This window comes from Apis florea, unplaced genomic scaffold, assembly GCF_048593485.1.
Source record: "Apis florea isolate Af1SG1 unplaced genomic scaffold, ASM4859348v1 contig_2897_pilon, whole genome shotgun sequence".
In the NCBI taxonomy this organism is placed as follows: domain Eukaryota; kingdom Metazoa; phylum Arthropoda; class Insecta; order Hymenoptera; family Apidae; genus Apis; species Apis florea.
Window position 1 is genome coordinate 2,616,561 of NW_028256665.1, and position 27,816 is coordinate 2,644,376.

Genomic DNA, 27,816 nt, shown 5'->3' on the forward strand with positions numbered 1-27,816 from the left:
GAACTCCTGTTCCGTAACAAGATCATTAATCATCGCGTATCGTCCATCACCAGTGGATACACGCGAGAAAAGGAAGCGAAATGAATTTCTTCTGTTAATACGCTTCATAGAAATTCTACGCATTGTATCATATTTCATTGAGCTCTCGATTACGATTGATATATTATTACGAGTCTCGAGATTAAACGATTGTGATTAACATTTTTTTCACGGTTAATATCAATTTCCAAAAAATTCTCTCTCGCTCGATTCGACTTTTTCGTAGCGAGAAATAAACTTCGAAATAAAATTTTCTTCTTTCGCATTCATTTTTCTTTCTCATCTCCTCTTCGTCTCGCACTGTTGGAAAAGCTCCGCCATTGTATCTGATGGATCCAACCGGAGGAATAAACGTGCATAATTTATATAATTTATTATTCAAGGTCTAGGATAGTCGGGGCGAAGTTGTCGATGGTCGCGAGGCTATCTATCAGTCTCGAGTCATTAGAAGAGCCGAGGCAGTCACGATGGCCTCTCCACTTCGAAAGATCATTACGTTCTCGCATCGCCGCTTCCTCCTTCTTCCCTTTCCTCCTCTTGCATAAGCTAGGGGAGAAGAGGGATGGACGACAAAAAACTCGAGACAACCTATCGACAAAGGAAATTGTTCGAATAAAACGAAATCGTCCGTGGCGTAATTACGCCAAGGTCGGCCTCCGATTTCTATCGATCCCTTTATCTGGAATCAGGATCGATGTAGATATAATTGTAGACATATCGGTGGTCAATATCGAACGAGTAGCTTATTCGCACGTAAATTTTATATAAAATTTTCTTTCGTTCGTCGAGAAAAGAAGATTGAAGAAGTTGGAAGAATTTTTCAATGGAAGAGGTTTAAGAGAGATTCAACAAGATTCTAATAAAAGTTCCAACGAGATTCGAGATACAGGAACTTGATAAAAAGGATGATTAATTTTCTTTCTAATTACAACTCGTCGAAAGAAGAAAGAATTTGATTTCTGCAATTGTTTCGAGTCGCAGAGATTCGTAGCAGCGATGAAAGTTAAATTTGATGAATTTTGAATCTCGACTGGCAAATAACAATCGTTCTCGAGTTTTTATTTCTACGCGAGAATGTAAATGCGCACGTTTTGAAGTTTAGAGGGAAATAATTTACGCGCTATCTGGGATCTCTGCTAATTCATTGTTACTATTCGAGCGCAGTATGCGCGTATAGAAATTGCATAGACATCCTTTTTTCAACCTGTTTCATCGCAATTAGATTCATTCATTCACGTCGGGACAATAATAATCGCAGAAATACCGGTTCCCTCTGCCGCGTGTCGATAGATACGACATCTTGATAAGCCATTGTCCCGCTTTTTTCCCCCCTTCCTATTGTACGCAAATTAGATTTGCGCCACGATGAGGTTAGGCACGACTAATTCGCGCCTTTCGATTCAATCCATGATTCTTAAATTATGGTATTGTCGCTTCGATCGATGACTCGACGATTCGTAAATATTTGGGTTCGTAATTTTTTTAAAAAGTTTCATAAAATAAAATTTCCTACAGTCCAGTCAGTTAATTCCCTAATCTTCCAGGTATTTAATTTCTCACTCTGCTAATCGATGTCCTTCGTATCTATCTTTCCACGAATGGAGGATCAAATTTGTATGCTGCCGTGCAGCGAACGTTTCAAAAAGTGGGAAATTCTCGAGGTACTTGAATCGAGAACGGATGAAAATACGGAGGAAAAAGGAAAAGAAGATAACCGTGGAACGACATCACACGTAACAGATCCTGACGGAAGTATCGCGTAAACCGTCTCGTTTCCTCGGTTGCCGCGTCTCTCGAGGCCTCGCAGTACCGTTCCATCCGTGGCTTACCCCTATCCCTGTCGCGGCGTTAAACGGTTGAAATACGTGTTGCAACAGCGACGCTAATTAAACTATAAATTCCGATCCGGAAACGGTGGTGTTGGACTACTCTACGAGTACGCCTAACGATTCCTCCTCCCGAGAAACCTTGTGTAACGAGGTGAAAAGAAAAAGTAAGACGGGGATATCTGGCGGTGGACGACGCGTATATCAAACACCGAGGCCTTAATCGGCATCCAAGATCTGTTCGCGGAAGCTCCGCGTCGCGTCGACACCGGTTACACCGTCTACCTGTCGCAGTAGCCGGAGATGATCGGAACACTGTGATTGATCGAAACACTACTCTCCTAGAAACGACACCACGATGCTCGAAATTTTCTCGTCCGATCGTTGGATCTTTTTTTGGAAGAAGGAATTAACAAGTTTTCCATCTTCGAATTTCACGTCGTCTATTTTATATTTTTTGCATGCGAACGAAGGAAGGGCGAAGAGAGAGTTTCGCGACGTCTACATCTCTGTCGCCGTAGCGGAGATGATCTGGACTGTGATTGATCGAAATTTTCTCGTCCGATCGTTGCATCTTTTTGGAAGAAGGAATTAACAAGTTTTCCATCTTCGAATTTCACGTCGTCTATTTTATATTTTTTGCATGCGAACGAAGGAAGGGCGAAGAGAGAGTTTCGCGACGTCTACATCTCTGTCGCCGTAGCGGAGATGATCTGGACTGTGATTGATCGAAATTTTCTCGTCCGATCGTTGCATCTTTTTGGAAGAAGGAATTAACAAGTTTTCCATCTTCGAGTTTCACGTCGTCTATTTTGTATTTTTTGCATGCGAACGAAGAGGAAATTTCGCGGAAGCGACATCTACACTCTGTCACATAGCGAAGATGATCCGAACAGTGATTGATCGAGACAGGACGATGCTCTAAATTTTCTCGTCCGTTAGCTTCGATCCTTTTTAAAAGAAGGAATTTAAAAGTTATATATTATATATTATTAGAGAAAGGAGTTTTTGGAGTTTCGATAAAATTGTCCATCTTCGAATTTCACGTCGTCTATCTTGCATTTTTTGCATGCGAACGAAGAAAGGAAGAAAGCCTCGGATCGAAACTCTTCCTCTTTGAACGGTCGTCTTCCTTTATTCGACGAACACGAGAAGAGATTCCAATTATCCTGCGAGAGAGGGCCGCGGGATGAATAAAGGAAAGGTTCGATTTCCAACGATCACTCGGAAGAACAAGCGCCGATCCATTAGCCTCTCCCTGCGCGGGTTGGGTGCACGTTGAATCCGCGGTATGTAGATGTCCCTTTCTCTCGGGAAGATACATTACACGCGCGAGGCATCCGCTCGCGCGTTTCCTCTCCCCTTTCCTCTCCCCCCCCCTCTCCTCCTCCTCCTCCAAGATCGCGCGCAAGGAAATCGGTGTTGGCCGTCGAAAAGAATGCGAAATACCGCGGAGAATTCGCCGGTATTATTCACACAGGAGCCTCGTTGGAAAAATGCCGCGCATTAATCGTGGCCAGAGAAACTCACTCTCTCTCTCTCTCTCTCTCTCTCTCTCTCTGGGATCACCTGCTCGGTATGGCGGGTACACGCTATATTTCCATATACGCGCGCAGCGGGCCACTTGCAGCTGCCACGACGACGACGACGACGCACAGATGAGATCAACCTTCCGCAACAAATATCCCTGGATATCCTTTACTTTTTCGTACGCGAATCTTTTTCCCCTTTCTTTTTTTTTTTTTTTTTTTTTCTTCAAGGAACAACGCTTCGTGAATTGGCTTCGTTTTTTTTTTTTCTTTTTCTTTTTTCGGCGGTTTCGAACAAATTTCTTTCTTTTTATTTATTAATGATAGGATGGAAGAGGAGAAAGATTGGACGGAATATATCGTGGAAGAAGATATCTTCTCGAATGGAACATTTTAAATCCGTGTAAACAGGGCGCGGGAGGCTCGGTTAGCGCCCCGAGGCACCCATAGGTCAGGCGCATTCCTTGTTTCATCCTGCTCTCTTTATTCCTCGAATAAAGAAGAGTGGACACGAAGAGGAAATTCTTTCCCGTATCGAGGAAAATTAATTTTCGAATGTGGCCTCATCTTCCTCCATTAAAGACTCGATTTAAAAATCCCGAAGCGAAAAAAATTTCGTAAAATCCGAATCGTCTACGAGATCAACGAAATCACCTCTTCTTCCATCTAATCGCATGAAAACACCATATTCGAGGTGATTGCGGTAAAACTAACGGTCCTCCCTTCCTCCTCCCCCCCCCTCCCCCCCGGTAATTTTCAACTCATTTCACCGTCGCAACGTCGAACGTTGCCAAGATCGATCCATCCGAGTGCAAGGTAAACAGGACTCCTCCACGGGACAGGAGGAGGAGGAGGAGGAAGAAGGGTTTACCAGCGGGGCCAGGATGAAAAATGACCACTCGAGATGGAGTGGAAGGGAGCATTAAGAGAAATCTTAATCGATTTCGCGTCCCCGTACGCTCCTCCTCCTCCTTTTCTTCTTCTTCTTTCTCCCTCCCTCCCCCTGTTCAACGACTACGAACGATATAATCGGCCCGACATGCAAATGCCTCCTTCGCCCTTCTTCCTCGTTCAACACCGGACTCATTGTCGGTTGAGTAGGGACGACGACGTGCTGGTGCTGCTGTTGCTGCTGCTGCATCGATTACACAGGATGCGACCGGGAACGCAAATGAATTACGAGTCAATTGTGCCGTGGTTATCTGCCCCGGCCAGATGCTTCTCTCTCTCTCTCTCTCTCTCGTCTTGTACGTTATTGTGCCGTGGAGAAAACGAAGCTTCCCGCCATACCACTTGCTCTCATCCCCCTCATCCGCCGTGATCTCTGTTTTACGGTTTGATTATGAAACATGAAGATCGAACGGGGAACGATCGAACGGCATTTTTTCCCGGCTCTTTATCGCGATTTCGTGACCGATCTTTCGGGCCATTGGAGGATTAAGTACCCATCCTAGATTTTTAAAAAATGTTGAAAATACTTGAAAGTTATAAATTCTCCTTATCCAAATGTCGAAGGACGTTGGAGATAAATCGAAACGTGCATAATCAATGTGCGTACGTAAAAAAGGCATTGTGTTCTATATTCTATAACTAATTCTAAAAAAATTAAATTATATTACACACACACACACACACGTGTATACGCATTAATCATTGTCGGTGCGCAGTAGTTATCCTACGCAGGAATCTCTGTTAAAGAAACCGCTTTTTCAACCCGTCCAAAGAACTAGAATTCCCGCTCCAGAAAAGGGGGAGGGAAACGTAGGCAGCAAACGACCGCTCTGAAATCGAGAATCGGATCCCCTCGCTTCCTCCCTTAACGAACGAACACCTGTGGAACCGAATGCACGAGAAAGGTGTCCGCCGGTTATAAATTCCACGCTGGATTTTCCGGATCCGATTCCACACGGAGTGCGTACGTTGCGTGTGCAACGCACGTGTATTTCTCTCTCCTCCCCTGACCATTTCATTTTATTTAAAGCAGCCGATCTTTCACGCGACCGTTCCACCTCTCTCGAACGTGTCTTAGAATCGTGGAAAGAAGGGGACGCTTCTAACGCGCGAGAAGTGTAAATTTGTCCAAAGGGTTATCCCCCTGGGAAGCAGCGTTCGCGACAATTTACCGCGGCAATTATCGCGAGTTATCGGGAATTGTAGAAGAAACGTTTGCATGCAACGGTCGAGCGCGGGAATTGACCATCTGCTGTTTACCATCGACATCCGGTTCTCGCTACGCTTCTTGCTACGAGCCGCTTGCACGGCTTCGAGCGGAGGAATTGGTAAGCTTCGCTCACGGTGTTACACGGCCGGGAAAAATGTCGATTGAGAGGCGAACCGGGACGTTTTAATCCTTTCCACGCTTCTCCGGGTTTTTGAAGCGTGTTGAGAAGTCTTTTCGGTGTTTGTTTGGAGAAATTAAGTAATTGTAATTGGAAAATTTAAATTTCCCTAGGAATAGCAGCGAATACAATGAAACTTTGGGAATGAATATTATAACGATATATGAGAGTAGAATTGTACGAATAATTGTAATTGGAAAACTTAAGTTCCCTTCGTATCAGGATAAATTCGCATATAGGAAAGTTTTAACGTAGGAGTTAAAACGTGTGAAATAAAACGAAATCCTTTGAAAATAGATTGAAGGAAAAATTAAATATAGTAACACCAGACTAACGAAATTAAAACGGGAAATATATAAGAAACCTAATTATCGAGTAATTGTAATTGGAAAATTTAAATTTCCTTAGGAATAGCAGCAAATATAATGAAACTTTTCCAGTCTTTGGGAATGAATATCATAATGATATGAAATGTAAAATTGGAAAATTTAAATTTCCGATTGAACATAATAATAGTATCGAGTAAAACGAAATCTTTTGTAATTGGAAGATTTAAATTTCCTTAGGAATAGCAGCAAATATAATGAAACTTTTCCAGTCTTTGGGAATGAATATCATAATGATATGAAAGTAGAATTACGAATAATTGTAATTGGAAAATTTAAATTTCCTTAGGAATAGCAGCAAATATAATGAAACTTTTCCAGTCTTTGGGAATGAATATCATAATGATATGAAAGTAGAATTAATAATTGTAAAATTGGAAAATTTAAATTTCCGATTGAACATAATAATAGTATCGAGTAAAACGAAATCTTTTGAGAGTGGATTGAAGGAAAAATGAACTATATACAATAATACCGGACAAACAAAATTAAAACAGAAAATAAGAAATCTAATTGTCGAGTAATTGTAATTGGAAGATTTAAATTTCCTTAGGAATAGCAGCAAATATAATGAAACTTTTTCAGTTTTTTTTTTGGGAAAGAATATCATAATGATATTCTGAAGAGTAGAATTACGAATAATTGTAATTGGAAAATTTAAGTTTCAGAATAAACTCGCCTAAAGGAAAATTTTAACAATAGAAATAGTATCAAGTAAAACGAAATCCTTTGAAAATAGATTGAAGGAAAAATGAAATATATGATGATTGTAAAATTGGAAAATTTAAATTTCCGATTGAACATAATAATAGTATCGAGTAAAACGAAATCTTTTGAGGGTATTCCATTGAAGGAAAAATGAACTATATACAATAATACCGGACAAACAAAATTAAAACAGAAAATAAGAAACCTAATTATCGAGTAATTGTAATTGGAAAATTTAAATTTCCTTCGTATAGGAATGAATTCGCAATATAATACAATCATGAAAAATGTTATATTCCAAATTAACGGTCGACGATTCGTTGATTCAATTCACATATCGCTACGCTTTTTCGACTCGCGATGATTCATTCCGCCGGTTTAGGACTACGCTCGCTTCTTCGTCTACCCCTTCGGCGGGGAGGGATGGCCGATGAAGCGGGAGGGTGCGCGAATCGCGCGCAACGAGCAAGAAACGAAGGAGGAACGCGATGCAACTATTTTCCATCATTATGGAATCGCGACGCGTACGTGGTGCGCGAGCTGCGTGCCTGTTTTATGCCATTTTTAGATCCTCTGCCTCGAAAGAGAGAGTAGACCGCTCGGATCGGTTCTTGCCTCGTGCCGTTTCGTTGCTTCTTCCAGACAACGGCTCGTTACTCCATCCCGCCACTTCTGGCTGCATTGAGTTATTTTTCCTTTATACGGCGCCCCTTTAAAATTCAACGGAAATTTCCAGGAAACGCAGCACCTGTGAAATCGTTCTTCTTCCTCTTCGAGATGCGTGCAATTAGTTTGGAGCAAAAAAAGTTTGGAAAATTTATCTTCGATATCCATCCACGTTGCGAGAGCGTGAAATGTAGAGGAAAAAAGAGGAGAAAAACTAAAACTACTTTTTCATATTGTACAACGAATTAAACCATTGTAAAAGGTTGTAATGGAAGAATAGAATTTTCTAAATCTAACAATGAGATATCTCTCGCTCGCTCGCTCGATACTCTCAATTGACCAAGAATTAAATATCTCGAAGCACAGTTATCCCGTCTATACATCGATTCAACTTCGATTAACCGCACAATGATTCCATCGCAAAAATCTCTCGATTGCAATTTCACGCTTCTCGATGTTCTCCATACAAATCTCTCTCGATGCAAAGGAGAGAGAGAGAGAGAGAGAAAGAGAGAAAGAAACATTCTCGAAACATTTTTTTTTCCAAACAAAATGTTAATCGAGAAGCGTAACGACCCTCGTGTCACTTTCGTTTAATCAGTTGTCCTCGTCACGCTCGAACGATCTCTTTCGACGAACGCTTCCGCTCTTTTCAATTTTCCGATCCACATTCCTGGATTCCCACCACCACGTTGTTTTATTTGTCGTCGATAAATTTAACTCGAGCAAAGAATCTGGTCGTCGCAGCCTGATTTCCATGCTGGTTTCCACCGTGATATCATACTCGTTTATATTCGTGAACGTTTTATGATTAATTATCGTCCTCTTCGCGGATTTCAATCATTCGAGAATTAATCTGTCTCCTGTGTATCTCGTGATGTCTCGTATTTTTTTTCTTTCCCTTTTCCCTTTTTGGAAACAATTTGGAAACTTTCATTCCCATTTACATTCCGATTCTTTCCAGACGATAATGATTATTTGTTGGAGGGGTTATTCCACAGGAATGGATCTTTTATATTTCGTGAATTGCTATCCACAAAGTGACGAAGTTCGTTAATTATTCCATAATGATAAATAATGATGAAGAACGTGTAATTTTTTTTTGTTTTTTTTTTTTTTTTTTTTTTTTAACTTTTCATACGAGAAGAACACTGGTTATTTGAATAATCGCGGAAGTGGATCCGAGAACTTGAAGAAGATTATGCGTCGAATATATGCGTAAACGATCGAAAATTTTCATCCGTAAATTACGAGGAATATTTTATAAAATATTCTCTGGTTGGAACGATCGAGACAAGATTTAATATGGACGTTTGAAGGAAAAAACGAGAAGAAAAGCAGAGAGGATCCATGTTCTTACGAGCGATGCGATTAATTCAGATATCACGAAAAAAAGGGGGGAAAAGTTTTATATATCGAAACGGTTACGAGCCGGATTAATTTATTCAGCGTGGACCGGTCCTCGTAATTCATCATTGACACACTTTCGCGAAAATGCAGACGTTGTACACGATTATACCCGGCCGAAAAAAGATACAGATTACGCCTATGCTTGCTCTCGATCAATCTTCCGTCCCTGAATGAAACCTGCGTCCCCTTGGAACAGGTGTAATCGCGTAACGGCCGCCTCTCCTCGACTGAAATTCTGTCGCGCTAATGCATCCTTGAAGAAATTTAATCCACGGAAGAAGACACGATTTTCACGCTTGCTAAGATTCTCGAGTAACAATTTCGAGGGACGAACTTTTCTTGCGATCGAATCGAAAAGATTTAAACGTGGAAGAAAATTAGACGACAAACGTGCGTCAAACACGTGACCAGTCCAGAGGTGAACACTTTCGACAAAAGTGCAAGTTCGTAGAACAAATACTCTCGCTTCAGCAGCGCCTCTATGCGTGGCGTCGACGCTTGCGCATTTAAGAAGAAGTGGAGACTATCTCCGCGCAATGGGAAAACATGGCGACACAAAAGGAAAAGCGACACAACTGTTGTGCGTGCTCGAGCGTAAAAGTAATTTAAATACTGGCGTAATAACACTTTATATTTATAGAGCGGCTTTGTGGAGCGATCGCCGCTTACTTCATTTTCAAAGAAAATAATTTAATGACGAATCTTTAAGATCTTATTTTTCATAAAAAAGAAAAGTATAAGTATCCACTTAACTGAACAACAAACCCACGTGTTATCGACATGTGTGTTCACGAAATCTAAAAGTCGTAAAGCGAAGACTTAATCTCTGTTTTACTCGTCTTTTATCTCTTACCTCTAACCATCCAACGCTACATAAAACACCTACATAAAATAAAACTTTTCGACGAAATAATTCTGCTTCGAGAAAGATAATCTCTTCGAAACACCACCCACCAACCGGATATTCTCCTAAATTTCTAAACTCGTCCCGCACGAAATTATTTTTCAAAATTTTAATATCGTTTTTGCTTCGATAGAATTTGAGTCGATCGAATAGAAGAAGAAGAAGAAGAAGAAGAAGAAAGTACGCGCGTCAGATCGGCCACTAAGTAGCCTTTTCGCATGTTGATTACGCGGAAAGCATGACGCATTACCATAACTCGATGCTGGCTCTTGGGGGATCGTCAACCCGTAACCGCAACTTAACGGGTGTCGTTCCCGTTAGGAGATGCTAGCTGTTCGAACCGATCGCGTTTCACCTCCTGGCGAGGAATTGAATCCAGGAACGTGCGGTTATGAAGCGGTTTAGAGAAGGATTTCTATCATCGTGATGTTCGCGAAATCAAAATAATTTCACTTTGGTTATATTATATCCGACGATTCGACCATTTCCTTTCTCTTCTTAAGATCATTGTCGAGATCGCTTCTTTTCATTATTGAGTTTTTCGAAACGAAAGGAGATTCTCTGTCTAGAAAGAAAAGGCAAGGAAGAGATTGCGAGGTTGAAATTGAAACAAAATTGAAATTTTTTGCACGAAGCTGTTATAATTACAAATAATTTGTTCTAACGAAATCTGAATAGGGATGAGACGAAAAGGCGACTGCCTTTACAAGTACGATAATAAAAGAGTAATTATTCTGGAACTTGTTAAAAACTTTTTAATCTCGCTTTTAATTACTTCTTCGTGTCATTATCGTTTCCTCCATTTTCTTTAAATCGTTCATTCTAGACGAATAATTAAAAAAAAAAAAAAAAAATAATACAAGAAAGAAATCGAAGAAATATCCGTCCATTCGAAACCGAATACCTGTTTCTTAAACTATCCACTTTTCGAACACGAGTCTAAATGAAATCATTAAATTCCTCGGCAGCGAGAAAAAAGAGGGGGAAAAAAGGGAAGGAGGAAGAGGGAAAGGTGTTCGAATCGCGGAGGAAAAAAACAGGGGCAATACGGCCATCTCCTCCGCATAAAACGAGCGGTCAATTAGATAGTCTGCATCCAATTACCCGAAACCTCTCGATTACCCCTCGGCGGGATTTTTCATCGTGAAACGAGGAATCAATTTACGACTTTATGCCTCCACCCAGCCGAAGAGTTAATAGAGGACTCTCTCGTCCCGCCGATCTCGAGCTTGGCTTGATTAGCCGGTCTGTGTCTTTAAAGGCGGAACACAACTGCGAGGCAGGGAGGATGATGGCGCACAATAGTCACCCGTTCTATCATCGAGAGGTCAATGTCAACGATTCACTTCTTCTCGTCTCGTCGGCCAATCTCACGGGGGATTAAGACGATGCGTTCACGCGTGCCTTGCAAGGAATTTATCCCCCTCGATCCTCGACGCAGGAATTTCGCTCGTTGCACTCGCAGGATTTTAGCGCTCGAGATCTGGAAATATATATCCCTGGTCGAAGAGGAGGAAGTAAGGAAAAAATTTAGTTTGAAATTTTGAAGGATATTGTAATTTGAGAAAAAACTTGACTCGATCGAGTGATTTGGAATGATTCCCGAGAAATAATATAGGATATAAGAGAAGAGAAGGGGAAAATGTTAGGTGTAAAAATAGGATGGAAAGGATCGTTTCTCCTCCGTTAGAAACACCATTAACGCGATTCATATCGCCAAGCAGGATTGTGCGCTCTGTAAGCACTATGGAATGATAAACAATGATTAAGCGCACAATAACTGCCAGTCGACGGCGTGGAGAGACTTGGTCGAGACTCGGTCGAGATCAAGGAAGTGCAGACACGCACGTGAACTCGCGTCGAGTGCTCGTTGATGCATGCGTGCGTGGAGCGACAGTACCCTTTTATAGATTTTAAAGCCTTAACCACGCGTGGATGGAATAGAATTCTCCTTCCCTCCTCTCCACCTACTATTTCCCCATTTTGCATGCACGAAAAATTATACCGTATTCGTGATTGTTTATAATAATGTGGGAATTAGTTTTTCCTTGCGTAAAACAGTGAATTCCAGCGAAACGAGAAGAAATCGAGCTTGTATTTTATCCACGCTTGAGTGGAACTTTGAAAGCAAAAGTTGATAAGAATATCTCATAAATCATATATTTTCTTTTTTGGGGGGGAGGGGGGAGGGGGGAGGGGAAAAATTATTCTCGACAATATATATGCTTCGATCTTGATAAACAATTCTCTCGATTAAATTTTTTGTTCACTTTCGCTAACCTCGCCTCGCCTTCGCCTCTCCAACATAACCTTAAAATCGCGATGTACAATTGATCCAAGTATTTCTCCTCCTTCTTAATATGTATTCCTCGAGCGTTTACGCATTTTCATTCGTCTTCGGATCGAAATTTAATTTTCTCGAACGCATAAATATCTGCACTTCTTGTCCCATCGGTTGCTTTTATCGGAATATTTATGACGCGCGCCATCTTGCGCGTCGATCTTATCAGAACGGTGTGAACCGAGTTTAAAAGGAGACGAGGAGAAGTTTAATGCGACCACGGAGGGTCACGATGACCCCTCCCGACCAGGGATCACAAGTTCGTCGCCATCGCCCCCGCACGACGTTCCCGCTCCTCGTGCTTGCATTAACATCCCTGCCACCACCATCATGGCTCACCGTGAAGACATTATCGACCCGCATTAACTCTCCCTCTATTTTATTCCCCTATTGTTCGCGGCTTAAATTTAATTTATTTATTGTCCTCGATAAAATATTTGCTTTGCAATCGATGAAACGGATCGCGTATTTAACCTCTTTTATTTTCTCTCCCTTTTACGGATATACTCACCAAAAGAAAAAAAGAAAAAGAAAAATGGAAAATTTTCATAAAAACACGAATCGAGCACTCGCCGCGAGTGGAAACAATGATTTCGTGAATTCGAAAGAGGCTGGCGGTGCCAGCCGATCCCCAGCCAGATCGTCGATTCTAATCTCGAGCGCCAAGCAGTCGCCAATTACCCCGTTATCAGACCGAGTGTCAGCCGCGTAATACGAATAATAGTAGGAGCATCGGTCGAGATAAATCTGTATCAGTTTACCGCGGCGCATTCGAGCTGGTGGAACTGGTTTTCTCTACCCGGTGATAAAAGTTCTCTACCCGGGGATCCCATCGAGAGAAGCAGGGAGGGAGGGGATCGTTGTTTTGGTCGAGGTGCAACTGCTATGAAAGCCTCCCTTCTTCTCTCCTCGCATTTTTTATGGGGGATCGCAAAATACCTCGTGGCAGGACGAGGTATCGAAGCTCGAATCGTGACGAAGCTGTCTCGTCTCGAGAGAGAGAGAGAGAGAGAGAGAAAGATTCACGCTCGATCATTTCCACGATGTCGATAGATTGAAGGGTGCGAAGAGGGATGACGGTAATGCGAATCGATCTTCCTTTGTGTACTTTGTTTAACATGCAAATATATATAAATGGATAGATTTGAATTGATTTTTTTTTTTTTTTTTTGAGCAGGTGTAGTATAGACGATTGTTTCAGAATGACTTTTGTAAAGTAATTTTCAAAGCGCGATGACTGGTGTATATATGGTGTACCGTTCGATAACAATTCTATTGATTTCATCGTACAAGGAAGACTGTTTTTTAAGGCTGTCACAACGGCCAAACAATTGTCATTGACAATTTTAATAAAACTCCTATTTTATCATTAATGTAAACCAGCTGTTCTTTTACAAGAATTTTTTCAAGCTTTATTCAAGTATCGACACTTGAATAAATAACTTGTCATCGTCTTTTCGATTCTTCGTCGAAAAATCAAAAGGCCAAGCAGCAAAAATCGAACGTGTTTACCATTACCACGCGTGTCGACGCGTTTCTCTTAGTTCCCTTCCTTATCAATATAGGTTAATCGTGATAAGGGAATGGAGGGAGACACCTGGCAAGCGGCGCGGGCAGATCGAGTTGGCCGATAACCAGGCCAATTGACAATTGTCCCAGCGTACAGCGTCGATTTATCACGTTGATAACGAAATAATTGACAAGCGGCGGGCCCCACTGGCAGATTTACGGTAGCTACGTAGTTACGAACGCATAATGCGACGAACCCCTTTCGCCACTGTGCAAAGATCATTCTTAACGGATAACGCATCTGAATGCGCGGATTAAGGGCTCCAGGAACCGCGGTATACACGAAACGTTCTGTGTGAGGTCGAAACCAGTTCCAGACGCCGCCGGTATCCGTTTAGACGGATCTAGCCAACGCCATAATGCAGATTCATCTCGAGGAGTATTCAAACTATCATCCCTTCCTTCCTCTCTCTCTCTCTCTCGGCTCTGATAACGACTGTAATTGACAAGCCGCCGGTTAAGATCCCGCAATTACGCCTCGTTACGCGCTTCATTTCTATGTAAAGAGCGAGATGAAACAGATGCGAGTGTATTTTTCGAAAGAATTTTCGAAGATATTTTCGAGTATCTTTTGAGATACTTTTGTTATTTTCCGATTCTACGTGAAAAGAATCTCGAAACTTCGAATATACTTCGAATTTCGCGAAGGTAAAAAAAAAAAAAAAAAAATATATGACGGATTCGAGGATGATTAGAACTCGTAAAAATAGGAAACCGATGAAAATTATTTTCAGAAAGTAAAATTTTCGAGGTATCCACGTTCAAGAGCTCATCCAACCGTATCGGTGATTTCAGTTTCGTGTCATTAAGGCATTTCGAAGGGAACGAACGCTACACACGAACGTAGCGCGAGCATTTATCCAAGATTCCACGACGTTAGCCCTGATTCACGCGTAAAGTAATTTATCGCGGCTTCTAAGAGGCCGCCGATTTACGGCCAAAAAGAGAATCAACGTCAGAAAGTTGCCAGCAGCTCCGCCATTATCTCACGTATACGCCGTAAGATGGCCACGCTCGCCCCGCGGGATTTCAAGCTTGATAAGTGGTTATCGTGTTTGAAAATGATCCTACTTTGAATATATGCATATGTACATACGTATCTTCCGTAATATAGAATATCAGCCGATACACATTATATTTTAAGAGACTGAATAAACGTTCTGGTTAGGAACAGTGAGAGGCAACGGTGTTAGGTTAGGTTTGCACCGTGCGCAAACATATTCGTTTCGCGTTAAATTTTACCTTCTTCTATTTTTAGAAAGGAACAGGGGAATTTATTTAGAGCTCGGTACGAGCGAGGAGAATATTTTCCTCGAAAAGTTAAAAATTCATCATCGATCCTACCGATATATATATATATATATATATACGCGTTGGCGAGCACATTTCATCATATTTCGATCACAAGTTAAAAATTTACTTAACATTTTTCGCCCATTTTATTCACAAACAAAACCGTACGAAGAAGATAAATAATCTTTATAAAAAGTTCGAAGCGGTAAAAGGCGATAAATTGACAGGCGAGGATTACACAACACCCAACATACTGAACATACAAATTTAAATTGCTCACGCGAGCCTTCCCACTCGCAATTTAATTTCTTAAAACGAAAAAAGGCAGATCCGCTCGACGCCAATTCTTAGCCATATTCCCTTATTCAATTTTTGCAGCCCGATCGCGAGAGGGTACACGTTCTCCAAGGAAGGCGAAGCTTTATTAGTTTCTCGTTTATTTCCAATAAAATAAACACGATTCCCTATAGATGGATTGCACGCGTGTATTGCGATATTAAAAGAGAAGGGCGTACGTGAAAGGAGAAGAAGAAGAAGGAGGAGGAGGAGGAGGAGGAGGAGAGGAAAGTAGCGAGAGTTTGTTCACCTCCATGTGGCGAGCAAGTAGCCGGGGCCGGCTAACATCTTTGCATACGTTGTTGCGTCTAGTCGCGGCTCGAGGCTGCAGATTCGCTCGTCCGTTTGATCGCGAATCACCGAGATCTCGGCATTCCGCGTCGGTCACGCTGTAGTTTTTTTCTTTCTTTTTTCTTTCTCTCTTTTCCCCTCCCCTCTAAATTCCCGTATAAATTCGTCCGCAAAATCGTTTCTCTCTCGCGCGCGCGCGCTTTCGCCGTGGCAAAAAGTGTGGAGAAACTGGGGAACAGGATACGTGATATAAAGTAATCGAGTTGGAAGTTGAACGTTTCGATGGAAATCTGATCTTGTACGATTCCAGATATTACTTCTTATTTTTGACAACCAATGTGGATCTTGGATATTAGGTGCAGTGTTTCTGTTTATTTCCTAACGTAAATTTAACACTAAAGGATTGCAATCGAGATCGGATTAAGATATTTCGTTCGAACATAAAATTCTTAAAGGAAAAACTGTTCGATAACGAAAATGTAACAGGTTGGATCCCCCTATTGTAATTACCTTGTCTTTCACTCCTTCTTTATCTCGTTACGTTAGAATAATCGCTCTTTTAAATCCCCCTCCCATCTATTACCTAACACCCTGTAGCTATAACTCGCGTTAATCATACACTAACCATAATCCACCGGTAATATCAAGTATTTCTCAAGTATGATTACACGAAAAATAACTTTCTCGAATACAATTCGTTCGCTAAAACAAAAAAAAATTTCCAACCAATAATGAACGTTCGTCCTCCTCCTCCTCCTCCTCCGATCGAGCGCAACAAATGAACGAGGAAGGAATCAAAATTAACAAAGCGAGATTAACAATTACCAACGCGTGGCGTATTTCTGAAATACGATTTTCCCTTGTTAAGACGCCAAGAGAAATCCGGCCAACCGATTGGTGTAAAATAACACCGGTTACAGACTCTGTGGAACACGCGTCAAGCTTAATTGGATAAAAGTGCACGGGTTTACTCGTATCGACGAGTGGTTAGAAGGAAAAGTTTTTCCACTGGATAACACGATTCGACGATTTCTCTCGATCGATCGATAACACGATCGCGAAGAACGAAGAGAAGGAGAAAAAATCCGCTCTTCCACTTTTTTTCGAGTACAATCGAATGAGCAATGGACGGTCACCTTTATAAGGACCCTTTTTTACCGAGAACACTTTCACGGCTAATTATTACGTTTACGAGTCCACGTTCTTTCCCTCCCCCTCCTTCGATCGTCGCACTTTCACTCGCGAGGGAATCGTCACTCGGTTAAAATGTTGTTGACTAATAGAATAGGATCGATCGTTTCTGGCGAGACCAGTACTTTGTGGTGATTGATAAAAATAAACGAGGAATTAATTCTTGGAAAATTTACTCTCGGAAAACCGTTGCAACTTTCATTCTCCTTGGATCAGAAGTTGGACAAATGTTGGAACAGTGTTGGAATCGAAGATTCGATGTTCAAATTGAATTAATTTTTCTCTTTCTTTCAAACCGATAGAGGAAGATCCATTTTCCATCCTCCATGTTCGAATAATGATATATACCTAAGAGAGGTACACTTACTTAGGTATAAATTGAATCGCGAAACTTTATTCTTGCTGATATATTAGACAATTACACAGGATGAGAAACTTATATACCGCGTCGCTGTTCGAATACACTTTGAATAATAATACAATTTTTCTTTCTCAAAGCAATGAAAATTTTGATCACGGTTTATTGTAAATTCTAAATTTTATTTTTAAAGCATCATCGGGGAGGTTATCGCTTAAGCGGTCATATTTTCGCAACTTGTATCCCCATACAATGGAGGAATAGGTATATATCCGATTCGCGCCAACGAGAACTTCGTTCAATCATCCCTCGAGATTTACGAGCCCCCTTCATAGGATCATAAGACGTTGAGTAATACGACGGGATGCCGGCCAAACTTCTTCCACACGACGACGATTCGCGTCCCATAAAATAGTTTCTCTCCATTCGAGAAACTACTCCTCTCCTTCTCACACGCGTAATGACACGCCTGTCTACGACCATTCTATTCTAAAGGTCGGTGGATACGCACATTGTCGACAGACCTTAGAGTCTATTCCGCAAGGAGGATCGACGGGACATTTCTCGTTTGGATATTAATAGATTTGAGAAAATAAAAGTTTTATTTTCAAATTTATTCGTATCCTCTCGTTTAATCCCGTTTTCGTGAGTCCTTTGGGTGGTGGCGTATCCACGGACCTGAGCCAAATATCGTTCCATCTTTTCTAAATAGATTATACGTATATTTCCAAAATATATTCACGCTTACCATGGAATTGATACCATAATTTATTTGACTCTACTATTATTTGATCTCACTATTGATAGTTATGGAATTGGGCGAAAAGTGTGTGTGTGTGTGTGTGTGTGGTAATATGAAGTAATATGAAGTAGAGGAGGTTTAATCAGTTAGATGGATCTATACGTGTAATAAACTCGGGATACGGGACGGTCACCGACACCTCTTCTGCTCCCACGCCATTGTCGGACTTGTGGGTGGCTCGACTACGAAAGATCGAGAGAAACGTGTACGATGAGTCGTAAACATCTTTTCCCCTTCCTTTCTTGTCTTTGTCTGTTCGTTCCAATTTTTTTTTTTTTCTTTTTTTAGGGTGGAGAAGGGACTAGAAGTTTGGATCCTTGGATCCCAGATAAGAATGAATTAGAGCGAGAGGTAACGGTAGCGATGGGTTAGAGTTGAAGGTTTTAGAGTTTGAAATTTTTTAATATAAATTGTGATTCCTCGATGATGGTTTGAATTATATCGGATTTGGAATATCACGTTTCGATATTCTCTGTTTCATCGTTTAGAAATATTTATGAATATTAGAGAAGGAGGTAACACTTGTTCTAGATTGGCGATGAGTCGATCCCATCGCTACGTATGCTTGGTATGGTATTGGAGTTCCGTGAAATCGGGTTCTCGAACGATCAACAAGCTGATTAATTTGCTTTATAAATGAAAAGATTGATCTAGGGAACGACACGAATACCTTCATTCTGATCGCGTAATCATTTGAACGTCATGACATTAAATTAATTTCTACGATTAGATACGTTTGCATAATATTCTATGCTCCGAAATAGAAAAGAAGAAAATAAAATCGAGCATGATTAATTTTAATTAAATAACATTGTTCGTTAACTTTTTCATTTATAATAAATTAATATCCTATATATATATATATAGGATATTAAATTTTTTTACGTAGATATAAATAAATTTAAATAACAAAATTTATTTAATAATTTTTTCGTTTCTAATGAATTAACGTCAACATCGTGTATAAAATAGTGAATAAAAATAAATATTTACGTGATTATATTGTACGACGATATAGTATCATAGGAGGTTATAATCACTAAAGTAAACGTATGCTATCACATGTCAGGATGGCCGAGCGGTCTAAGGCGCCAGACTCAAGGTTCTTCTCTTAACCTTCTCAGTTCGAAAACTGAGTTTCTGAGCGTTCTGGTCCTCTCTGAGGGCGTGGGTTCGAATCCCACTTCTGACAAATTCTTTTGCAATTTTAGACGATATAACGATAAACATTGAAATATAATTGCATTTCGATGATTATTAATTTTTTTTCGAGTAAACTATCTAAACGCAGCAATGGACGCGTTTCGAACGCGTCGCGAGTTCGAATCTTACTAGCAGTAAATTTTTTTTTTTTTTTTCATATAATATATTTTTCCATTTTTTTATTATCTTTAAAGTTAATCGATAATATTTAACAATTTTTTATCAGTAAAAATTTACTAAAACAATTAATGAATTATATCTTTTATAAGTATTTTAAATTTATTTTTCCAGATTATAAATAGGATTTGGAAAATATATAAATTTATATTTAAAAAAAAATAATATCGTTTGAATTAAATTATTTTCTAAATTGAAATTAGATCCGAAATTCTTCGAATTAATATTTATTTCGAATACATTTTATACATATTACATACATACATCTATCATTGTTATATCGTTATCTAGGTACATCGGTAAAAGAGAAAAAAAATAAAAAAATTCACGAGTATTGAATTAAAATGTGCTATAAATCAAAAATAAATCATTATTTTAACTTTAACTATCGTGTTATGTAAACGATTCACAATCGTTCTTACGAAATCTCTTCCATTTCCAAGATAATAAGCGGATTATAACGTCACGAGCATAATTCTGTATCGTTTTACCGTTTGGTCTATTTTAGGCGTGTCTATTTTTTTCGCTCTTTCCCACACGATTTCTCACATATTTACGAGCATCGTGGCACAATAAGCGTCTGCTTCGATGCACATACTGTTCTGTAATAATGCCCTTAACCGGCAACAGATGGCATTTCGAATGCTCGAAACCGTGCATCCGCCATATCCATTATCCAAACTCTAAACAAATTAAAATCTACGTTTCCCGATCTACGAATCGTTAATCTTCCATCCTCGAAATCGACAGACGTCCTACACTAACCATCATTAATTTAGAAAACTCATCCTTCGTGTATTAACTCGACCAACAACTCGAAAAACAACTGAAACCGTATCAAACGTACATCGCCCGATGAACGGTGCGCGGCACTCCCACATTCAGAATCGAGACGCGCTCGTTCATCATCCTATCGAGGCAAAAAGAGAGGAGACAGTTCTCTAATCGATACATCTCGGTTGAACGTAAAGAGAGAAATGGATTTTATAGCCGCGTTATCGACCTAGATTAAAAGCGAAACGTCATTCGGCCCCCAGTGACTTATGACTCGACTTTTCTGGACTTTGTTCTGGCATTCGTTCGCGACTAACGAGCACCATGCTGCTCCTGATTGATGCCGGATCGACGTTCTACTCAAAAGAGTAGAACGGACAGAGCAGGTTAGAGGCGTATCGAGAGCGGGATCACCCGGTGCTATTTTATCTTCTCTCTTCTAATTTCTCGTCCATGGGTAATTAGACGGGCAACGTATGTGATTAAGGGTATTCGAAGAGTTACGAGAGTCGTGCACCGAGGTGATTTTTGCTTTTCAGCGACACCTCGTTGTTGAGACCAGTTTCTCTGGATTGATACTGGTGGCGTGGTTGGCGCAACGGATAATGGCGACGCTCGGGTTAAATTGAAGACTCGTGGCTTAATTGGGGGCTGGTGAACGAGGGAAAGATAGAGGAGGTTTCGTTCAACGACAGATGGAACCCTGTCTAAGGAAATTAAAGGATTCGAAGGGTTTTTTTTTTTTATTTTCCGAAAATAAATCGAGAACATATCGATTGATTCGTAACAACGATTTGATTAGTGTCCTAAATATTCTTCTACATAATTTCGAAAGCGTCTTCGAACTCGATCCGCTGGTATGAAATTTATTTTAATAAAACAATTTTGAGCATCATTTCTTTTTCGACGTCTCGTGGCGTACCTTTGTTTGCTGAATCATAAATGGAGGCAATTCCTTTGAAACCACAATTGGAACCATCGCTGTTCCAAAGAAGATTGAAGTAAATCGAGCAAACAAAATTACACGGAACTCTTTCGCCTCAAACAAAGCGTTAAAACGTTCATCGAGTAAAAAGCATTTCTTCAAATATTTTTTAACGGTACATAAAAATCTGTACCGTACAATAATGACGTAAAAAAAAAAAAAAAAAAAAAAAAGAAACAGCATTTCTATATTTACAAACACGCATTTCCAATATACTTTGATGATACTTATTTCATCTTCGATATTTCAAATTCCACTTGCGAATATCTTGCGAACACAACTCTATGGAACGTTAAATTTTATTCCTTCGTTTTCACGTTAGAGAGAACGTTTAATACATTCCGAGGGGAAATGTTCAACTTTGTGATATCGAATCAAAATATTTTATACACGTTTTCCTTCCTCTCTTTATTTAAAGCATACCACGCGGAATGGTATTTTAATTACACGCTACGCGTGTAGGCGAATGTTCCATCCATGTTCCGCGATGATCGTGGGTTAGACGGTGAGCTTTCGCGAAATGAATAGGGAATAATTAATTAAGCCCCATATAAAGAAACGAAATAATCCGCGTAATGGTGTAGCCGCCTTTTCATAATTGCGTTAATTAAACGACTCGTACATCCTCCGTCCTCGATTTTCGCCCCTATTCAACCCATTATCGATAATTAGGTTATGCTAATGGAATGGAATTAACGTTTACGTTAATGAAAAAGTGATATAATTCGATATAATCGCGTGATTCAGATAATATTATACACGTGTTATTCGATATTAGCAACGAATGAAATTAAATTAAATCATTATACCGGATACATATATATATATATAGATAGAAATCGTTTTCATCTCAACCGATCGAAATATTTTCACGAACAAAGTTAGAAAATCGAACAATTCGTCGTTGTGCACACAATTCCAAACTTTCTCCGAAAACCAGTGTAATAATAATAATAATAATAATAATAATAATAATCAGAGAACGATCGTGCATATATAATTAAAACTTAATTCGACCTCTGTCTTCGTAACGAGAGAGCGGGATAAAAAGCGCAAGAAGAAGGAGCGCAGCGTATAACAGCAGCGTTGGGTGGAGGAGCAGCACGAAACCGTGGAACGATAAGAAACACGATCTAAACGATGTGTAATCGTTAACTAATGCGAAACGAAACGACGCCGATACCTTATAAATCGCTCGGCCGGATACGCGAACACGCGACTCGCTCGTGAATTCTTTATTGATCGCGGCCTACCCCCATAAATCGCCTGTGTAAATAGGGGTTCGGAGAAATTGTTGTATCTAGCGTGCGCTCGATCGTTTTTCGCGTAGCGAAAGTGCAAGTCTAAGTGGCACGATCCGCTCGACCTGCCCGTTTCCTTCCCATAATCGGCGTCCATCGTGTATGCCCTCTCGTGTATACCGAGAGAAGCTGCCATTCCATCCAATCCAACTTTCTATCCGTTCTTCTTTCTATCCTCTTCCAAACATAATCTATTCTCGCTTGCTTTTGAAAAAAGCGTTGTTAATCGCGTGTTGTTAATCGCCACGATCGAAAAGTCTAATATCGAATGGAAATATTACTCGATCGAGTTACCCTATCGACAATATTTATATTTTCGAGGCAATTAAATTCTCAAGCTACGAGAGATACCTTATCACGACTTGACACGAACATCGCATTAACGTACACTCGATATTTGAACGCGCGATTATTGGACGATTATCAACCTCTCGTCGACCTCTGAATCCACACCGATTTCTTACGCTACGAAAGCGTGACTTTTACGATCCAGTAATTTTCCCGGTCGAGCACGGATCCAGCGATTTCCCCGTGCTACGTGAGAACAGATCTCTCTCCTTCGTGTTTACATGCGCGGCTCACGTGTCCACTTGCGAGACATATATTCGATCCAAAGGGAACGGGTTTAAGGTGCGCAAGAATAAGACGTTGTCGAAGCCTCTCCTCGAAGTGGCGGAGAATACGCGTTTTTCTACGTTCGTCACGATGATTCGTGCACGATGGATCCCTAGCAGAATCCGATTGTTCGAATATGATTTCGATGGAGAGGATTGTTCGATCGACAATCGGGAAAATGTGAAGTGATGAAATGGAGAAATTATCGACGGTAAGATGTTTTTTTCTTTTTTTCCTCGTCCACGAAATTTGATTACCTTTATTCGCAAAAATGTCTTTATTCGAGTCCCTCAATTTTAATTAGTCGCCCCGCAAAAACTCGAGAAATCCCAACCATCCGCTTAGGAATGTCCCTCGAGTCATCAAGAGATACATTTATTCCTGTTTCCCTTCGACTATTTTTACCACCTCCCGATAGCAAACTCCAATTTATATTTCGCGGAAGAATGCGAGCGATTCGCCTCGGGGGAAAAAAGCGTCGACGTATCCTCCCCCCCCCCCCTACCCCTCCTTTGTTTTTTCGCCCCGTTTCCACGGGCTGGGATCGGAAAAACGGCGACAGAGACGATTCTTTTAATTAGAGTATTCGCCGCGCGAATCCGGTGTCGTTGCAAGCGAGAACGGGGAGGGGGGAAGGGAAGGCGGGGAGACAGGGGGAATGGAAGAGAGGGGGCAAAAAACAAAGTGGATCACGCGGCGTGTCCTGTACAAAGAAAATCCCTGCCTCGAACATGGAAACCCGGCATCGACGTGGCCCGCGACGATCGACTTTCGCGGTCAAGTGTTCACGGCCATAAAGGGTTGTAAATGTGACAAACGAGGCGAGCATAACCTCCTCTAAACCGTTTCATACCGTGGAGAAATCGCATAAGCGTTAATCCGACCGATCCATTTTTGGATCGCGATCGAAAACCTCTTGTAACGGTCGGACAACTTAGGAGGAGCGAGGGTGAATAAAGAAAGAAAGGAGGAGGTAAATTAATACTTGCGTCCCTCGCGGAACGTACGATTACGCTTCTACTTGAAACGAATTTCTCAAAATATTTTGTCGCTTTGTTCAGTACAAAGAATCGTACAAAGACACGAAGCATCGCTGTGATCGATTCTTTCCTTCTTTGCCCCTTTAATAACGCGAATTTTTTCAAACGGATCGATATCATAAACGCAAACATTAAATGTATATCGCGTATCCAGCGATAAATCGCGTCCCAGGCTACAAGAGAAAGTACTCACACTAATCGTTGTATCGCGCTCGTTAGAGCGACGCTAATTTCCCTTTAATGCGGCCTCCTGGTAAGATTCGGTTATTTGCTATTATAAAACGGGATAACGATAATTCTCTTTTGATCTCGAGCGAGAGAATTTACGGATACACCCGGCCACTTTGGCATCGGCCTTTTGTCACGTTCCCTCGTCGTGGGTATAGCGCATCCAGGATAGAATTCTGCTTCTTGATATTTTATTTGCTCCGGCAACCGCATTCCACCGGCCGAGACGCGTGGGAGATGCTTCTCCTCGAGTGTACGTACGTACGAGCGAACGCGGACGAAAATATGAAAATAACATTTAATTTAATTTTCGCGCAAATACTCTCGAATCACGAAATATTTTTCAAAAATATTCCACCTCGGAACGAGTTTTAACTTTTAAGTTAAATGATTTAAACTCCTCCGTCGAAAAGATCGTTGCAAGCGTTCTGTTCTTCCAAAAATAAACACTTAATTGTCGTCGCTTAATTTAGCTCGAGACTCAACGTACAAAAGCCGTATTAAAATTGAAAAAACTTTGAACCGTTATAACTCCGAAGATAATAACTTCCGGTCAACGAATGAGCGATCGTTAGAAGCGCAGAACCTTCCCCTTTAAAACGCTTTTCGATTTATCTCGATACGACTTTCGGTTCCCGAGATATCGTCGTGTAAAGAGAAGATAATTTTTAATCGTTTACTCTCTCTCTCTCTCTCTCTCTCCGCCCTCGTCGCTTATTCGGACCTCTCGCTCGCACACCTCGCGGACCTATCCCAAACTCCAGACATATCGCAGACGCGATTCCTGGAAAAACGCTTAGTGCGCGATTCTAGGAAGAACGTAGTAAAAAAGTAAGTCGTCGAGTGAACCCATTTCGTAATCTAAATTGAGTTGAACATTGTGGAAACTTTGAATCCTTGTATCTCGGCAATGGATCGAGATATCTGGACGAATCGAAAACTCGCTTCTATGGTATCGTTTTCTCTATATCTTGGATAAGTTTCGATGACAAAAATTGAAGCATTTTTCGTACACTTTTCACACACGTTTTACACGATACGATATATCTTCTCTGTCGAATCGGTCGAATGTTTACGAACTATTTCCATAACTTCCAATACAAAAATTGAAAAAATATATATATATTCGTTCGAAAAGCGTAAGAACAAAGATCACTCGAGCGAAATTATTCATAGGCGCATTACTATTCTTTCTTCTTCTTTCCTGTCGCGGATCGATTCACGAGCGTCGATAAGTCGATTCGTCGCGTTCCTTTTGGACGCTCGCGACCATTCTTTTGACATTTGCATTCCGTTTGCCGCGAATATCGCCGAGACGTCACTCGAACATGGATAACATCGAGAATCGCGAGTCGCGCCGATGGAAAAAGGGGGGGATTCGAGGGACTCCCCGTTGAGAGAAATTCCAGCATGGATCTTGTTAAAACCCCGCGGCGTGTATTGTGGGATGGAAGGATTCCTGGAAAGATTATTCTGGTTCGGAGGGACGAAGCGCTTAAAATTTCGAAAACGAAGAAAAATAAAGATAAAAATTATTAAAAGTTACCATCTTCTTTCCTTCGAACGGAGAGATAATGTTTCGAAACACATATAGGAAAAAGATACGTCTATAATCGTGGCCGGCAGAGCGAATTTACAATTTCCTGATACATAAATTTCCATAATCCCATCGAACGATCCGCAACAGATCGGTGTCCCATAGAAATAATATTATTCGCGTCTTTTCTTCGAGAAACGGGATCGATGATAAAATATTTTCTGCTCTCGTATGTCGCTATCCTACATATTATTATTATAAATATTATTAAAAATTTCTTCTTAAATGTGTCTGTATATATATATATATATATTTATATATTTTATTTTTCAATTTTTTTTTTTTTTGTTAAAACAACTTAACATATATTCGTAACATATTCCCAGAAAAATCTTTTCATTCAATCGATTGGTAACCTTCTTAAACATAAATTCCCCCCTTTAAACCCATTTTACCGATACGAAACCACGATAACAATCAATCGACGATCAATCAAAAGTTTTTCAAGTTCTTTTTTCTTTTTTTTCCGCCAACGAAATCACGCAAGAAGAGGAAACAAGTCGAGCTTGCAAGCCAATCTTTCTTATTAGAGAGAGAGAAAAAGAAAAGTTAAAAATCATTCAACATGGTGGATAAATCATTTAAGAAAATTCGGCTCCCTTCTTGCCCGCGGTCATTAAGACGTAAAGTAATACACGCCTACCTGTACACGCTCCTCTTGCCGCGTCTATTACCTGCGGATCGTCCCTGCGAAATTGCAGCCCTGTTGCAGAAGAAAGGAGTGAGGGGGGGATCGGTGTCCCCGATCGAGGCTCGAACGCGATACAATATCGGTAATGACGGCCATTAAACGGTTTACGACTTAATGACACGTATATCGATATCGATTGTAGCACCGATGACCCCCGATGGACGGCCACGATCCCGATCCGAAACGAAACGTTTAGGCGCAAGCCTTTACGCCTGCCTGTGAACGGAAAGTGGAAATCTGCATCCGATTTGCATACGATATTAACGAGATCTCGAGCGTATTTCTTCTCGATCACGATAATTACACGTATATCATCGCGCGCACGCCAAGACTCGATCAATCAAATATTGTTTTCACAGAGAAATTCGCGAGGATACAACGTAATCGGGTAATTTCGACCAACTTTACGTAACGCTCCGTCTAGTTTCCTCCGCCGATCCAATTCCAACAACGTCTGTCAACAACGTCGATCACTAATAATATAAGAAGGCTTGGAGAATATGAAGGAAAAAGTCTTCCCAAAGATTTCCCAATACACGAAATTTACACGAAAGCTTCTGTCACCGAATACCGTTGCTGGTGAATCGAGATGCTGCGGATTTATTATCCGAGTGTCCCGTTCTCGAGGAGAGAGGACACGAGAGGGGGGGCCGTTACGAAACGAATGAAAATTCACTCGGCCCCGAGGGGGATCGAGATCGAGAAAGTGATAAAAGGCCGCTGCCGATCCCGCAAAAATCCTGGTAAATTGTTTCTTCTCTAAAAAAAAAAAAAAAAGAAAGAAACAGGCGAAATTATCGCCGTTATTCCTGTTCCGGGTACCGATTTCTCCTTCTCCCCGCCTTTTTTCCCTCCTCCAGGCTTTTTCTGTTCGAGGACACTCGTGTCATCGCGTCTCGCTCTCTCGACGAGATTGTAAAGTAAATAGACGAGGAAAGAAATTTTTTTAAATTTTCATTTCTCTACTTTTGCAATTGGTGTAATTTCGCGATGGCAATAATTCGTGTGATTAAAAATGTTTGGGGAGGAAGTCGATTGGACAAGGAAAATAACGAATAATAATGAATAATAAATTCGCTTACCACGGTGTCTTGGCGAGCGACATCACCACCGTGTTTCAACAATAATTCCACCGTTTCCAAATGGCCCTCCGAAGCAGCTCTCTGCAATGCCGTCACTCCAGTCTAAAAGAATTAAGAGAACGAGATTTATACATA

The 27,816-nt window shown here is 40.8% G+C and overlaps 1 protein-coding gene and 1 non-coding gene across 11 annotated transcripts in view; one reads left to right on the forward strand and one right to left on the reverse strand.

The window, feature by feature from the left end:
* Nucleotides 1-27,816, reverse strand: part of dgo (ankyrin repeat domain containing protein 6 diego) — a 112,829-nt gene that overhangs the window by 15,009 nt on the left and 70,004 nt on the right. For all 10 annotated transcript variants that reach the window (XM_086907562.1, XM_086907564.1, XM_086907560.1 and 7 more), the window contains one exon: nt 27,682-27,783. In XM_086907562.1, coding sequence (XP_086763688.1) covers nt 27,682-27,783 — 102 coding nt within the window. The remainder of the gene's footprint in view (nt 1-27,681; nt 27,784-27,816) is intronic.
* On the forward strand, nt 19,053-19,180 carry TRNAL-CAA (transfer RNA leucine (anticodon CAA)). Its single transcript has 2 exons — nt 19,053-19,090; nt 19,136-19,180. It is a non-coding gene; the product is annotated as a tRNA-Leu (tRNA).